Source organism: Aquarana catesbeiana, linkage group LG09 (assembly GCF_042186555.1).
Source record: "Aquarana catesbeiana isolate 2022-GZ linkage group LG09, ASM4218655v1, whole genome shotgun sequence".
NCBI classification, from domain to species: Eukaryota; Metazoa; Chordata; class Amphibia; order Anura; family Ranidae; genus Aquarana; species Aquarana catesbeiana.
Window position 1 is genome coordinate 234,279,003 of NC_133332.1, and position 15,789 is coordinate 234,294,791.

The 15,789-nt window shown below is 44.9% G+C and overlaps 1 protein-coding gene across 1 annotated transcript in view; it reads left to right on the forward strand.

Moving 5' to 3' along the window:
• Positions 1-392: 392 nt before the first annotated feature.
• Positions 393-15,789, forward strand: part of LOC141107290 (olfactory protein) — a 32,120-nt gene continuing 16,723 nt past the window's right edge. The window contains exons 1-2 of the mRNA XM_073597981.1: positions 393-581; positions 13,319-13,458. Coding sequence (XP_073454082.1) covers positions 492-581; positions 13,319-13,458 — 230 coding nt within the window. The 5' untranslated portion in view covers positions 393-491. The remainder of the gene's footprint in view (positions 582-13,318; positions 13,459-15,789) is intronic.

Sequence of the window (15,789 nt, forward strand, 5' to 3'; positions counted from 1 at the left end):
TTTTTCTACAGAGTGTGTGAGCACCAGGACAAGAAGTGAGGGACAATTCCCCAATAGCTAAGGAACCAGTAATAAAGACCAGAGGTTCTAACCTTATCCTCTCTGTCCAAAAACAAAAAAATGGGGGTTTTGCTGGAGTTTTGCTTTAATCAAGAAAGACTACAGTCATAAGAACCACCTATAAATGCACCACAATGACACGGACCATTACCAACTCAATGGGAATATCAAAGTTTTCTCTATTGGGGACATGATCGTGAAAGCGATATAGGAGTGTGCTCGTAAAAATTCCACCTTGCACTGAATGTTCTAGAGATCTTCTACAATTTTGGCAGCACTTTTGTTATAAGAAGTCCGGTTTCCGTTATATAATACACTTATCAAACAATGAGCTCTTATTTTCACTGTCGCCTTCCTGATATGGAGGGGTGTATAAATATAGGCACCAGGCATCCATCACATCACAGCAATCACTCAGCTCAATACCAAACATGATCCGAATCATCGCCATTGTGGTGCTCTTCTTTCTCCAGTGCCATGCTGATTTGCCGCCGGTAATGAAAGGTTTAGAAGAGAACAAGGTAAGAGAAGGACATGTTTTTTTCTTTTTAAATAATTGCAAAAATAAAAAAAAAATCTGTTACTGCTCAAGCCTGCATCAGCTACAGCTACACTCCAGGCAAATAAAAAAAAAAAAAAAAAAAAAAAAAAAAAAACTTGGACAGGCTTAAAGGGGCATGGTAAAAAGAGCTAAAACTGTTTGCGCCTACCCTAAAGAAGAACACTATTAAAATAGAGACTTCTTAGAAACCAGCAACTGTTTTTTTTAAATAGTTTAGTCAGGAATATGTAATGTACAGTATAACATAAAAAGTGCATGGGTCAGAAGTATGCAATGTAAAATATAGTGCAGGAGTCCATCATACAAAAACTGCAGGGGTCAGGGGTGTGAAAGGCATAGAGTGCAGTGGTCAGGGGTGTGTAACATGCACAGTGCAGGGGTCAGGGGTCTCTACTGCAATGTGTGCAGGGGTTAGGGGTGTGTAATGCACACTGCAGGGGTCTTTACTGCAATGTGTGTAGGGGGTAGGAGCATGTAATGCACATGGCAGGGGTCTCTACTGCAATGGGTGCAGGGGTTAGGGGCGTGTAATGCACAGTGCAGAGGTCTCTACTGTAATGTGTGCAGGGGTTAGGGGCATGTAATGCACAGTGCAGGGGTCTCTCCTGCAATGTGTGCATGGGTTAGGGGCATGTAATGCACAGTGCAGGGGTCTCTACTGCAGTGTGTGCAGGGTTTAGGGGCATGTAATGCACAGTGCAGGGGTCAGGGGTCTCTACTGCAATGTGTGCAGGGGTTAAGGGAGTGTATTGCAAAGTGTGCAGGGGTCAGGGTGTGTAATGTACAGTGCAGGGGTGTGTAATGAACAGAGTGCAAGGGTTAGAAATATTTATTGAACAGAGTGCAGGGTTCAGAACGTGTATAATTCACAGACTGCAGGTGTCAGGGCATGTAACACACAAAGTGCAGGTGCCAGGGGAATGCAAAAATCCCCCCACCAAATTCCTCTGCCAGCAAAAAATCTCCTCCGAACAAATCTTTTAAAAAAAAAAAAAATCACCCCTCCCAGTACTAATCCTCTTACCTCCCCAAAAAATCCCCCATCCCAGCACAAATCCTCCCCCACCAACCAACCCTCCTGCCCCACTCCCAGCACAAGTCTGATTCCCCCCACAAATACCAACTCTCAGCACAAATCATCTTTCCTCCCCCCAAAATTGTCCCCTCCTGATACAAAAATGCTCCCTCTACACCCCTCCAAGCACCAATTATCTTACCTATCCAAAAAATCCCCCCTCCCAACATAAAAACGTTACCCCCCCCCCCATGCCCTCACCCAGTATAAATCCCCCCAAATTCCCCATACCAGCACAAATCTACTTCACCACAGGCACAGTTGTTTGTTACCCATTCCAGGTCATTGTGTCCCCCAGTACAACTCCCCCATTCCCTCAACTTACAAACCTCAGATACAGAGAGGTAGAACTGCAGAGGGGGTGTTCTTCCCCCTAGGCTCACCCTCATTAGAACTGAGGCTAGGGGCAGATTCCCTCCAATCTATTGTTGTATAAGGCAGCTGGCAGGGAGAGGTACATTTTAGGATGTACCACTCTCTCTTTGTTCTCCTTTCTTTCCGCTTTATCTCTCTATCCTAATTTCTTGTCCCCCCCATCCCTCTTTCTAGCCGTCTTTCTTGTTCTCTTATTCTTTCTCTCCCTTTTTCTTTGTTCCTCCCTCTCTTTTCCTCTCCCTTCCATGTATTCTCTATTTTTATTCCTTCTCTTACTCCTTGGTGGGGGGGGGGGGGGGGGATGAGTGGCAGTGCTGGGGGGGAGTTCTGATCAGCCAACATAGGTGCTATTGATCAAGGTCATTTGCTCATCTGAGGACTGTAGTTGGGACTTTTAATGGCAACTCTAACCGCAGGTAGTGTTACTCACTGCGTCTCCGGCTTCACTGTGTCTCCGGCTTCACTGTGTCTCCAGCTCTGTGGTGTCTCACAGCAGTGAAACCTATGCCGAAATCAGGAGATAGGGTCTCCTCCAGGCCCTACCACTTCACAAACATTTATCACCTCCCCAGCCATGTTCTGGATGCCTCCCTCCAGGGATTGGCTGGAACATGATACCTATTCATTTTTTTTTGTTCTATTATTTATTTTAATTTATGCAAAAATACAAATAAATAGCAACATGCAAGTAAATATTGCATACATTTTACATCCCCTCCAAAAATCCAACCCCATAAACCCCCCCCCCCCCCCCCCCGCTTTCTCCAGCTATCCCCGTCCGTCCATACACTGGATTTTCTTATTTTCTCCCAGTTCTCCTAATTAACCCTATTGTCCTATTAAATGTAATTAAAACTCACCACTCATATCACTGTAAGAAACTAATTTTACACCAGGTAAAGGGTATATATTTGGGGATTGGATAAAACATGATAATGTACAATTAAAGGATATAATGGAAAATGGGAAAATATACACATTCCAAGAACTAAAACACAAGACAGAAATGATGGTGATAAATGAATGGCGGTACCTCCAGCTGAAACACATTGTCAGTACCTTACCACAACCAATAAGATCAGCGGAAGATCTTAGGCCGCTAGAGCAGCTGAGTTTAGCATTAAGCACAAAAAATGGGGTATCACCAGGGCTGGACTTACTATTGGGCTTGACTGGGCTCCAGCCCATGGGCCCCGGCCAATAGGGGGCCCCGCCCGTTTCGAAAGCTGCCAAGAGCAGCCGAAAACCGCCGCAATACACAGGACATCCGTATGCTCTGTATCTCGGCGGTGCCATTTTTAAACTGAAAGGCTGCAATGACAAGGCAGCAATGACACTGGAGCAAGGCTACACTGACAAGTCTGCAAATGACACTGGGGCAAGGCTACACTGACAAGGCTGCAATGACACTGACAAGGCTGCAATGACACTGACAAGGCTGCAATGACACTGACAAGGCTGCAATGACACTGACAAGGCTGCAATGACACTGACAAGGCTGCAATGACACTGACAAGGCTGCAGATGGACATGACAAGGCTGCAGATGGACATGACAAGGCTGCATTGATGGGCATTTAAATGTACGTTTTTTTCCTTAAACTTCCCTCCTAAAAGTTTTTTCCCTTAAAATTCCCTCCTAAACTTGGGGTGCGTGTTATACACCGGCACGTGTTATACACCGATAAATACGGTAATTATCATTTTATCCATTTGTATTGCATTTATTAATCGTGGACCCAGGACAAATACCAGTACAGTATCCCCCACTTATACGCTTAGATATTATCTACTTTTGTGAGTAGCCATTTGGCTGTTTTGTCTTGTCCAATTAACCACTTGCCGACCGCCTCACGCTGATATATGTCAGCAGAATGGCACGGGCAGGCAGAATCACGTACCCATACGTGATCTGCCTCCCACGGGTGGGGGGTCCGATCGGACCCCCCCGGTGCCCGAGGCGGTTGGCTTTTGGTCTGGGAGCGTTCAGTGATGAGGGGGAGGCCATCCATTTGTGCCCCCCCCCCTCGCGATCGCTCCCAGCCAGTGAGAATCCTCCCCTGCCTGTGTAGTACACACAGGCAGAGGATGTGATGTCATCTCTCCTCGGCTCGGCAGTTTCCGTTCCGGCGCCAAGGAGAGAAGACATCTAAGTGAGTTGCACAACACATACACTTACAATAGAACATGCCAGGCATACTTTACACCCCCGATCCCCCCCCAATCACCCCCCCCCCCCGTCACACTGACACCAAGCAGTTTTTTTTTGTTTTTTTTTTCTGATTAATGCATGGTGTCAGTTTGTGACAGTTAGTGTGGTAGGGCAGTTACTGTTAGCCCCCTTTAGGTCTAGGATACCCCCTAACCCCCCCAATAAAGTTTTAACCCCTTGATCACCCCCTGTCGCCAGTGTCGCTAAGCGATCATTTTTCTGATCGCTGTATTAGTGTCGCTGGTGACGCTAGTTAGCGACGTAAATATTTAGGTCGCCGTCAACGTTTTATAGCGACAGGGACCCCATATACTATCTAATAAATTTTTTAACCCCTTGATTGCCCCCTAGTTAACCCTTTCACCACTGATCACCGTATAACGGTTACGGGTGACGCTGGTTAGTTCGTTTATTCTTTATAGTGTCAGGGCACCCGCCGTTTATTACCGAATAAAGGTTTAGCCCCCTGATCGCCCCGGGGGTGATATGCCTCGCCCCAGGCAGCGTCAGATTAGCGCCAGTACAGCTAACACCCAGGCATGCAGTATACGCCTCCCTTAGTGGTATAGTATCTGTACGGATCAATATCTGATCTGATCAGATCTATACTAGCGTCCCCAGCAGTTTAGGGTTCCCAAAAACGCAGTGTTAGCGGGATCAGCCCAGATACCTGCTAGCACCTGCGTTTTGCCCCTCCGCCCGGCCCAGCCCACCCAAGTGCAGTATCGATTGATCACTGTCACTTACAAAACACTAAACGCATAACTGCAGCGTTCGCAGAGTCAGGCCTGATCCCTGCGATCGCTGACAGTTTTTTTGGTAGCGTTTTGGTGAACTGGCAAGCACCAGCCCCAGGCAGCGTCAGGTTAGTGCCAGTAGCGCTAACACCCACGCACGCACCGTACACCTCCCTTAGTGGTATAGTATCTGAACAGATCAATATCTGATCCGATCAGATCTATACTAGCGTCCCCAGCAGTTTAGGGTTCCCAAAAACGCAGCGTTAGCGGGATCAGCCCAGATACCTGCTAGCACCTGCGTTTTGCCCCTCCGCCCGGCCCAGCCCAGCCCACCCAAGTGCAGTATCGATCGATCACTGTCACTTACAAAACACTAAACACATAACTGCAGCGTTCGCAGAGTCAGGCCTGATCCCTGCGATTGCTAACAGTTTTTTTGGTAGCGTTTTGGTCAACTGGCAAGCGCCAGCGGCCTAGTACACCCCGGTCGTAGTCAAACCAGCACTGCAGTAACACTTGGTGACGTGGCTTGTCCCATAAGTGCCGTTCAAGCTGGTGAGGTGGCAAGCACAAGTAGTGTCCCCCTGCCACCAAGAAGAAGACAAACACAGGCCCGTCGTGCCCATAATGCCCTTCCTGCTGCATTCGCCAATCCTAATTGGGAACCCACCACTTCTGCAGCGCCCGTACTTCCCCCATTCACATCCCCAACCAAATGCAGTCAGCTGCATGAGAGGCATTTTTTTTATGTCCTCCCGAGTACCCCTACCCAACGAACCCCCCCAAAAAAGATGTTGTGTCTGCAGCAAGCGCGGATATAGGCGTGACACCCGCTATTATTGTCCCTCCTGTCCTGACAATCCTGGTCTTTGCATTGGTGAATGTTTTGAACGCTACCATACACTAGTTGAGTATTAGCGTAGGGTACAGCATTGCACAGACTAGGCACACTTTCACAGGGTCTCCCAAGATGCCATCGCATTTTGAGAGACCCGAACCTGGAACCGGTTACAGTTATAAAAGTTAGTTACAAAAAAAAAAAAAAATATATAAAATAAAAAAAAAAAATAGTTGTCGTTTTATTGTTCTTTCTCTCTCTATTGTTCTGCTCTTTTTTACTGTATTCTATTCTGCAATATTTTATTGTTATTATGTTTTATCATGTTTGCTTTTCAGGTATGCAATTTTTTATACTTTACCGTTTACTCTGCTTTATTGTTAACCATTTTTTTGTCTTCAGGTACGCCATTCACTACTTTGAGTGGTTATACCAGAATGATGCCTGCAGGTTTAGGTATCATCTTGGTATCATTCTTTTCAGCCAGCGGTCGGCTTTCATGTAAAAGCAATCCTAGCGGCTAATTAGCCTCTAGACTGCTTTTACAAGCAGTGGGAGGGAATGCCCCCCCCCACCACCGTCTTCCGTGTTTTTCTCTGGCTCTCCTGTCTCAACAGGGAACCTGAGAATGCAGCCGGTGATTCAGCCAGCTGACCATAGAGCTGATTAGAGACCAGAGTGGCTCCAAACATCTCTATGGCTTAAGAAACAGGAAGCTACGAGCATTTTATGACTTAGATTTCGCCGGATATAAACAGCGCCATTGGGAAATTGGGAAAGCATTTTATCACACCGATCTTGGTGTGGTCAGATGCTTTGAGGGCAGAGGAGAAATCTAGGGTCTAATGGACCCCAATTTTTTCAAAAAAAGAGTACCTGTCACTACCTATTGCTATCATAGGGGATATTTACATTCCCTGAGATAACAATAAAAATGATAAAAAAAAAAAAAAAAAAAAAAAAAAAAAAAAAAATGAAAGGAACAGTTTAAAAATAAGATAAAAAAGCAAAAAAATAATAAAGCACCCCTGTCCCCTCCTGCTCTTGTGCTAAGGCGAACGCAAGCATCGGTCTGGCGTCAAATGTAAACAGCAACTGCACCAAGCATGTGAGGTATCACCGCAAAGGTCAGATCGAGGGCAGTAATTTTAGCAGTAGACCTCTGTAAATCTAAAGTGGTAACCTGTAAAGGCTTTTAAAAATGTATTAATTTTGTTGCCACTGCACGTTTGTACGCAATTTTAAAGCATGTCATGTTTGGTATCCATGTACTCGGCCTAAGATCATCTTTTTTATTTCATCAAACATTTGGGCAATATAGTGTGTTTTAGTGCATTAAATTTAAAAAAGTGTGTTTTTTCCCCAAAAAATGTGTTTGAAAAATCGCTGCCCAAATACTGTGTGAAAAAAAAATGAAACACCCACCATTTTAATCTGTAGGGCATTTACTTTAAAAAAATATATAATGTTTGGGGGTTCAAAGTAATTTTCTTGCAAAAAAAAATAATTTTTTCATGTAATCAAAAAGCGTCAGAAAGGGCTTTGTCTTCAAGTGGTTAGAAGAGTGGGTGATGTGTGACATAAGCTTCTAAATGTTGTGCATAAAATGCCAGGACAGTTCAAAACCCCCCAAAATGACCCCATTTTGAAAAGTAGACACCCCAAGCTATTTGCTGAGAGGCATGTCGAGTCCATGGAATATTTTATATTGTGACACAAGTTGCCGGAAAGAGCCAAATTTTTTTTTTTTTTTTGCACAAAGTTGTCACTAAATGATATATTGCTCAAACATGCCATGGGAATATGTGAAATTACACCCAAAAATACATTCTGTTGCTTCTCCTGAGTATGGGGATACCACATGTGTGGGACTTTTTGGGAGCCTAGCTGCGCACGGGACCCCGAAAACCAAGCACCGCCTTCAGGCTTTCTAAGGGCGTAAATTTTTGATTTCACTCTTCACTGCGTATCACAGTTTCGGAGGCCATGGAATGCCCAGGTGGCAAAACCCCCCCCCCCCAAATGACCCCATTTTGGAAAGTAGACACCCCAAGCTATTTGCTGAGAGGTATAGTGAGTATTTTGCAGACCTCACTTTTTGTCACAAAGTTTTGAAAATTGAAAAAAAAAAAAAATGTTTTCTTGTCTTTCTTCATTTTCAAAAACAAATGAGAGCTGCAAAATACTCACCATGCCTCTCAGCAAATAGCTTGGGGTGTCTACTTTCCAAAATGGGGTCATTTGGGGGGGGGGGGGGCATATGTATAGAACGGTAGGGCCTGAAAGTGACTCAAGCCCAGGGGCCCCCCACCACCCTAAGTCCTGCCCTGATTTATAAAATCTTACTGGCAGTGGATGGGCTGAAGGCCCCGCCATATATAAAAAATGAGAAAAAGAATTGGGAACAAGAAGCAATAAACAAAAACTAGGAAAAATTCTGAAAAGGTTTCTGCAGTTGACTCTGATGAACTATAAATGTCTATCAAGGTGGTATAGAACCCCTGATAAAATAAGTAAATATCAAATAGAGAAATTGTCATATTGTTGGAGGGGATGTAAGGTAGTGGGAACAATGGCTCATCTATGGTGGGGTTGCCAAAAAAAATCTAAAATTACTGGAAAGAGATTATACAGTTAATAAAAGAAATTACCAATAGGGAAATATTAGAAGACCCATGGACGTGCTTATTTCACGAGATAGAAAATTCAAAAAAACAATACAAATACTCCTTGATCCCTCATTGAATTACTGCAGCTAAAAATCAGATTCCAAGGCACTGGCAAGAAACAGAAAGTCCCACAATAAAAGATTGGATTAGAAAGGTAGAAGAGACATATAATATGGAATATCTGAGATACAGTGGAGAGGAGCAAATAGAGGGAGTGATAAACAGATGGAAAGATTGGAAGGTGTTTAAGAAGACGAGGAAATATGTGGAAGTCATGATACCTATTCATGCCATTTGAATCTCCCTGCCCTATGTTCTGGAAGCTTCTTCTAGAAACAGGTGAGAGGAATCAAAAAAACCAGCATAGGAAGCCTTGAACAGACAAAAAAAAAAAATCACTGCTCCACTCACTACAGTGAAGCCAAAATTTAATTTAAAGTGTTACTAAACCCACAACAATAAAATCAGTCTGTATATGCAGAATAGCATGTTTGTTATATTCACTGTGTAAAAAGGCTCTTTAATCCTCTATGCACACATCCTCTCCCTCCTGCAGGGTCTCTCTTGGCATGGCCAGATACCACACAGTGAGGGTAGTAAAGCTGCAAATGCTCAGTTTGGTCTCTATTGCTGGAGAGAACAGTTCCTTGTTGAGCTGAGCTTTTCAGGTCACATGATATTGACATTACACATGTGGGTGTGTATACAGATCCTAAATGACAGCCCAGTCCCTCCCTCCTCCTCCATACCCAGTAACTAAAACAAAAACCACAGTGGGTGGGATGTCACATCTTGATTGATGGATAATCCGCTTCCCATAACAGCATGACGACACAGGCTATAGTGGAAATCTTCTCCTACCTGAACACTCAGTACTTAGGCAAAGTACCCTGCAGTTTATCACATGACCATGGTATACAGATCAGCCAAAAAGGTATATAGTAGCAGTATTTTAATGTAAAAAGAAGATTTATAAGCTGTGGGCACTGTCTAAAGAGTTAAATATTCCAAGGGGAATCCAGCTTCCTTGTTGAAGGAAAATGTTTTACTTCTATGTAGTTTTGATATTACAATAAATTTTGTATTGATTTTTGCTCACTCTCCTTTATTGCCCTCTTTGGCCACTAGTAGCTGTCTATGTTCCAGGGAGATCCCCTTTTGTGATTCCCCTTGGAATATTTACCTTTTTGTATGCTGTTTTTTGGCTATGGCTAGAGCCTCTAATTTAGAGGAGTGGCAGTGAGTGAGCAACCACCACTACACGAGCGGCGTGAGATATAAGTGTGGTCACTTGTCTGGTTTTTGTACTATCTAAAGAGTGACCACCCCTTATTGTGAAGTTAATTGCTAATTTGTTAGTAGTATGATTTTGTGAAGAAATACTGCTAAAGCATATGTAGCCCAGGGGTTTTACTACCCAAGCTATCATGTTAATGATAAGTTGTTTCTTAAATAAGAGTTTGGCTCCCTCTATCGTCCTTTTAATGCTATTGAGACTTTTGAACCAGTTCTGTAATCAGAGTTACAAAGCATTGTGGGTGATGTAGTTTAAGGAGGAAAGGACTCATGTGTTAACTTAATTCTTAGAACTACTAAACCCACAATGCCCAGCCACAGACCCACAAGGCAAATTTACCACACTCCATGCTGGGAGCAGGGATAAAAAGGACAGTGCGGCCATTTTCCGGCCTCTGGGGACGCCATTCAACACCTGCCTGCAGTGAGGTCTGTGAGTGTGACCAGGAGACTGCAGCCTGTAAGGCGCGGAGCGGAATCGATTGGCCTCAGAGGAGTTCCAGAGCACAGCCAGCTGGATCCGAGTGCGGACGGACCTGAGGACCCAAGACATCTGGAGTTCCCCTGCATCCCAGTCACCAGCCATCTGAAGGAGCTGTGCGGTGTGACAGCGCCGGCTTTGCATCAGATGGTGATCGCAAGAAAGGAGTTCGGAAGGAATCCTACAGTATCTGGGCCTGTTGTGGTGAGCGTGCACTTGCCCAGACCAATACAATACACTGTTTGCTGGTGAGACTTGTGGTTCCATGGAGGTGGTTCTGCTTATTCATAGGCCGTGCACAGTGGAACTCTGGGGTTTATTACAACCCATGCTGTAGAGGTGATACTGCATTACCATTACAGTTCACAAGGAAGAGTTAAAGGAGTGTTGTTTGTGCATCACCAACAAAGGAATAGTTCTCATTACACTCATACAGTCTGTTCCTTTATGTTCTCTCATGTTGGATTACAAATAACTGCAGTTCAAATCAAGACTCTGGTCCGGCCGCACCTGGAGTATGCTGTCCAGTTCTGGGCACCAGTCCTCAGGAGGGACGTACTGGAAATGGAGCGAGTACAAAGAAGGGCAACAAAGCTAATAAAGGGTCTGGAGGATCTTAGTTATGAGGAAAGGTTGCGAGCACTGAACTTATTCTCTCTGGAGAAGAGACGCTTGAGAGGGGATATGATTTCAATTTACAAATACTGTACTGGTGACCCCACAATAGGGATAAAACTTTTTCGCAGAAGAGAGTTTAATAAGACTCGTGGCCACTCATTACAATTAGAAGAAAAGAGGTTTAACCTTAAACTACATAGAGGGTTCTTTACTGCAAGAGCGGCAAGGATGTGGAATTCCTTTCCACAGGCGGTGGTCTCAGCGGGGAGCATTGATAGCTTCAAGAAACTATTAGATAATCACCTGAATGACCGCAATATACAGGGATATGTAATGTAATACTGACACATAATCACACACATAGGTTGGACTTGTGTCTTTTTTCAACCTCACCTACTATGTAACTATGTAACTATGTAAGAGTTAGCTGAAGAATAAATGAAGATAAAGTACTTTTGTCACCCTCAGCAAGGCATCAGGGTGTCTCTATACTCTCGGAACATTTAATTGCAGTCTAGGGGGAGCCCTAGAGTATAGCATTCAATATTATACTGCATTATCCTGTTTATGTGAATGTAATATGTTTGGGTTTGGGGTGTTCATTGAGGCTGCAGTGGGAAAGTGCCTAATAGAAGTGCATAGTTGCCAATAGTGGTGCCTAATAGAAGTACATAGTTGCCAGTAGTCCCGAATTTCCCGGGACATTCCCGGGATTTAGACCCTTTTCCCGATTTTAGTGTTTCCTGAGAAATGTCCTGGGAAATCCCTTTTTTTCACAAATTTTTTTTCCCGGTAGAGGTCCATGGCCGGCAGAGATAATGTCTCAGCCGGCCGCCATTTTCCAAAAGACCAGAACGTCCATGCACTCTGTGTATGAGCCGAGCTCAGCAATGGGCAGCAGTGGGTGTCCTGTAATTGGCCAAGCAGGTCATGTGCGGGACAGACAGAGGACATGATTCGCCTGGAGGAGCTGGTCACATGTGGATGCAGGGCTGGATTGTGTCTGTGAGTAATCGCACCAGCCCTGCATGCCCGTGAGTGTCCTATACTCGCGCTGTGCGTCGCTGTCATCTGCTCTGTCAGCCGCCCCCCTTCTCCTCTCTGTCAGTCGCCCCCCCTCCTCTCTGTCAGCCGCCCCCCTTCTCCTCTCTGTCAGTCGCCCCCCCTCCTCTCTGTCTGCTGCCCCCCTCTCCTCTGTCAGCCGCCCCCCTTCTCCTCTGTCAGCCACCCCCCCCCTCCTCCAGGACCCCTACACTCCACACTGACCTACCCCTTGTCAGAGGGACCCCTACACTCCACACTGACCTACCCCCTGTCAGAGGGACCCCCACACTCACCCACCCCCCATCATAGAAGCACTCCGCTGGGGACACCTGAGATGTAAGGAGGGACTCTATTGGGGACACCTAATGGCATCTGGTGGCAGGCGACATGACAAGTGACACACTCGGGGCTCCCACTGGTTCTGCATTATGGTGAGTTGAACTATTTAATTTTATATTACAATGTAATAATGTGCTTCAATCATCCTGACCATAACAACCATGGTGCCGGGATGATTGAAGCGCCAACACCAGGTGTTTAGAGTATCTTTATTTGCTGATTGTTAAACTTTCTGAAATACACATATTTCTATTGTGGTGTAGGATCCCGCTGTCCCTCCATCCCTTTCTTTCTCTTTCTTTCTCCCTTTGTTTCTCCCTCCATCCCTCGTTTATCTCAGACTCTAACCACATCCCCTTTGAGTCATGCCCCTTTAAGCCACTCCCACTATTTCACGCATACCACGCCCAATTTTTGACACGCTCCACATTTTTCTCTTTTCCTATGCCACACCTACTAATGCATGCCCCGCCCCCTAATTATAAGGTTTCTCCGCCTACGGCCAAAAAAAAGTGTCCCGAATTTTTTTTTTACAATGTTGGCAACTATGGAAGTGTTGTATGATATTGAGCAATTGTCCCACTGTGCATCTGTCTGCATATACCCTCCATATGATCATTGAATTCTCAGTTCATGTACACATTGACTGTTTTCTATTGTCATTCTTTATATCTGAGTTACCACAGTGTTTATTGTGCTAAACATCCTCTTCCTAAGTGGTTCATTTACAACTTGTGTGAGACTCCATCTATTACTACAGCTGGTGAAGTGACGGGTTCCAAGGTCACGGTAAATATACTGTGTAATGTACCATTACTGTGTTTCTCTATCACTGGGTCTCACACTAATAATACCATAGAGGTGTGATAGGGGGGTTTGAGACTGTTCTTGGGGTTGATAGGCAGGGTACAGGATTATACATTCATCAGCAGCTCCTACGGGGGTAGTGCTACACATAAATACAAAAAAAAAAAAAATAATAACTTTAGTTTGTCTACTTTGTTTTACAGTTTGGAGGTGTTTGGTATGGAGTTGCCGCAGCATCCAACTGCAAACAATTTTTGCAAATGAAGTCAAACAATATGCCGGCCCCCATCAATATCTATTCTCTGAACAATGGGCATTTGAAAAGCAGCACTTCCTTTCAGACGTAAGTACCTATGACTATGAAGCTACAAAAAATTCTATTCTGTGCAGAAGTACTAGAGCTGCCATAAGGAAAAAAAAAAAAAGCATTTGTGGTAAAAAGTGAGCGTGTCTTACCTAAAGTGGGTGTGGCCTAACAGGCATGCATAAAAAGGCATCAGTTATTTATAATGGGCATGTTTAAAACAGAGCCGGATACCGACATGCTTCTTTGCCCTGCTTTTCCCACTAATAAGTCAAATTCATGTTCTTACACATCTTTCATGCATGACAAAAAAAAAAAAAAATGTACAAATTCACATGTACCAAATACATTTGTTACATGCAAAGATGTATTATTTAAAAAAGAGCTGAATTCATTTGTGTCGTTTATAACTGCTTGGGGTTCAGCTTTAGGACTTGTTGACACCTGGTGCCATAGGCGTGCGCACAGGGTGTGCTGGGTGTGCCTGGGCACACCCTAATCACCCTGTGCAGTGTCAATTCCCCCTGCTTCCTGGCATCCCCTGTCTCTCTCCTGCAATGCTGCCAGCTCCTCCTTCTCTCCTCTCCCGCTGGCTGCTGCAAGGGATGTTTCAAGATGGACGAATGAATGAACACAGTGAGTGATCTATACCGATCCCTTCTGTGTTCATTCTTAATTGAAGCATAGTACACCATGAGAAGCTATGTCCTCAGTCCCTTTCTCTCTTTAGACTCTTGATATTTCACCAAAGCCCCCCCCCCCCCCCCCAACTCCTAAAAACAACAAATAATAATAATAATAATAATATTTAAAAAAAAAAAAAATTGTAAAAAAAAAAATAATAAAAATAAAAAACTACTGACACCGTTCCACTGCCCTACTAACACCAATCTCTGCTCTACTGACACCGCCCACTGCTCTGCTGATGTACACACGTGTGTTTGTGCTCTTGGGTGCACACCCTAATGCAATAGGCTGTGCACACCAATGCCTGGTGCGTTGAGACTGTGCCAAGCAAAAGCTTTGTCCCCATCATGCCAGTTCATACCACCATGCTGCGGTGGTACACGCTAATAAAAAATATTTTTTTTTTTTAAAAAGTGTACTTTTCATGCAGCACTGTGCAATGCATTCAATGGCATCGCTCTGTGCTGCACCTAAAAGGACTCAAAGGAGAGGTATGGGATAAAAACAAAAAAACAACATCTATATTCACCTTCATGCTGCAGCATCTGTGTGATGCTGCAGCTGTCCCATGCTGTCTCTAAAACCGGGAACTGAGCAATTACATAACTGCTGATCACTCAGTTCTCAGTCTGCTCAGAGTGGAGACTGTCAGTCACCGCTCTGCCCCTTCAGTGCTCAGCACCTAGCTGGGGAGGTGGTGCGGGTGGCTGGCTCCTGCTCTCAGTTGCATGCTGGAAGGCGAAGCCAGCTGTCCATCACGCAGTGGAGTGGATCCCGACAATATTGTCATGATAGCTCTCTCCATCTGTCTCCTCACGCATTACCAACTTATTAGCAGACATATCAGCCTGGATGTCACATCACTTTCTCAAACTCAACCTATCCAAAACCGAGCTCATGATATTTCCTCCCTCAGGTGCCACTTCCCCTGATCTCCCTGTCAAGATCAACGGCTCAACTATCAACCCATCTCCCCACGCCAAGGTCCTAGGTGTAATCCTGGACTCTGAACTAACCTTTCGACCCCACATTCTATCACTATCCAAAGCTTGCCGCCTCTGTCTTCGCAACATCTCCAAGATACGCCCCTTCCTAACCAATGACACCACAAAGCTTCTAATCCACTCCCTGGTCATCTCCCGCCTTGACTACTGCAACTCCCTCCTCATTGGTTTACCTCTAAATAGGCTATCCCCACTTCAGTCCATCATGAACGCTGCGGCCAGGCTCATCCACCACACAAACCGCTCAGCGTCTGCTACACCCCTCTGCCAATCCCTCCATTGGCTGCCACTCAGTCACCGAATTAAATTCAAGATACTAACTATAACTTACAAAGCCATCCACAACCTGGCCCCTAGCTACATCTCTAACCTAGTCACAAAATACCAACCTAATCGTTCTCTTCGCTCCTCCCAAGACCTCCTGCTCTCAAACTCCCTTGTCACCTCATCCCATGCTCGCCTTCAGGACTTCTCCAGAGCCTCCCCCATCCTCTGGAATGCTCTTCCCCAATCCGTCCGATTTTCTCCTACCTTATCCACTTTCAGACGATCCCTGAAAACTCATCTCTTCAGAGAAGCCTATCTGGCCCCCACCTAACAACTGTACATTTATCTTCTCAATCAGCACATCACCCACAGCTATTACCTCTTGTATCTCTTAACCTTCCCTCTTAGATTG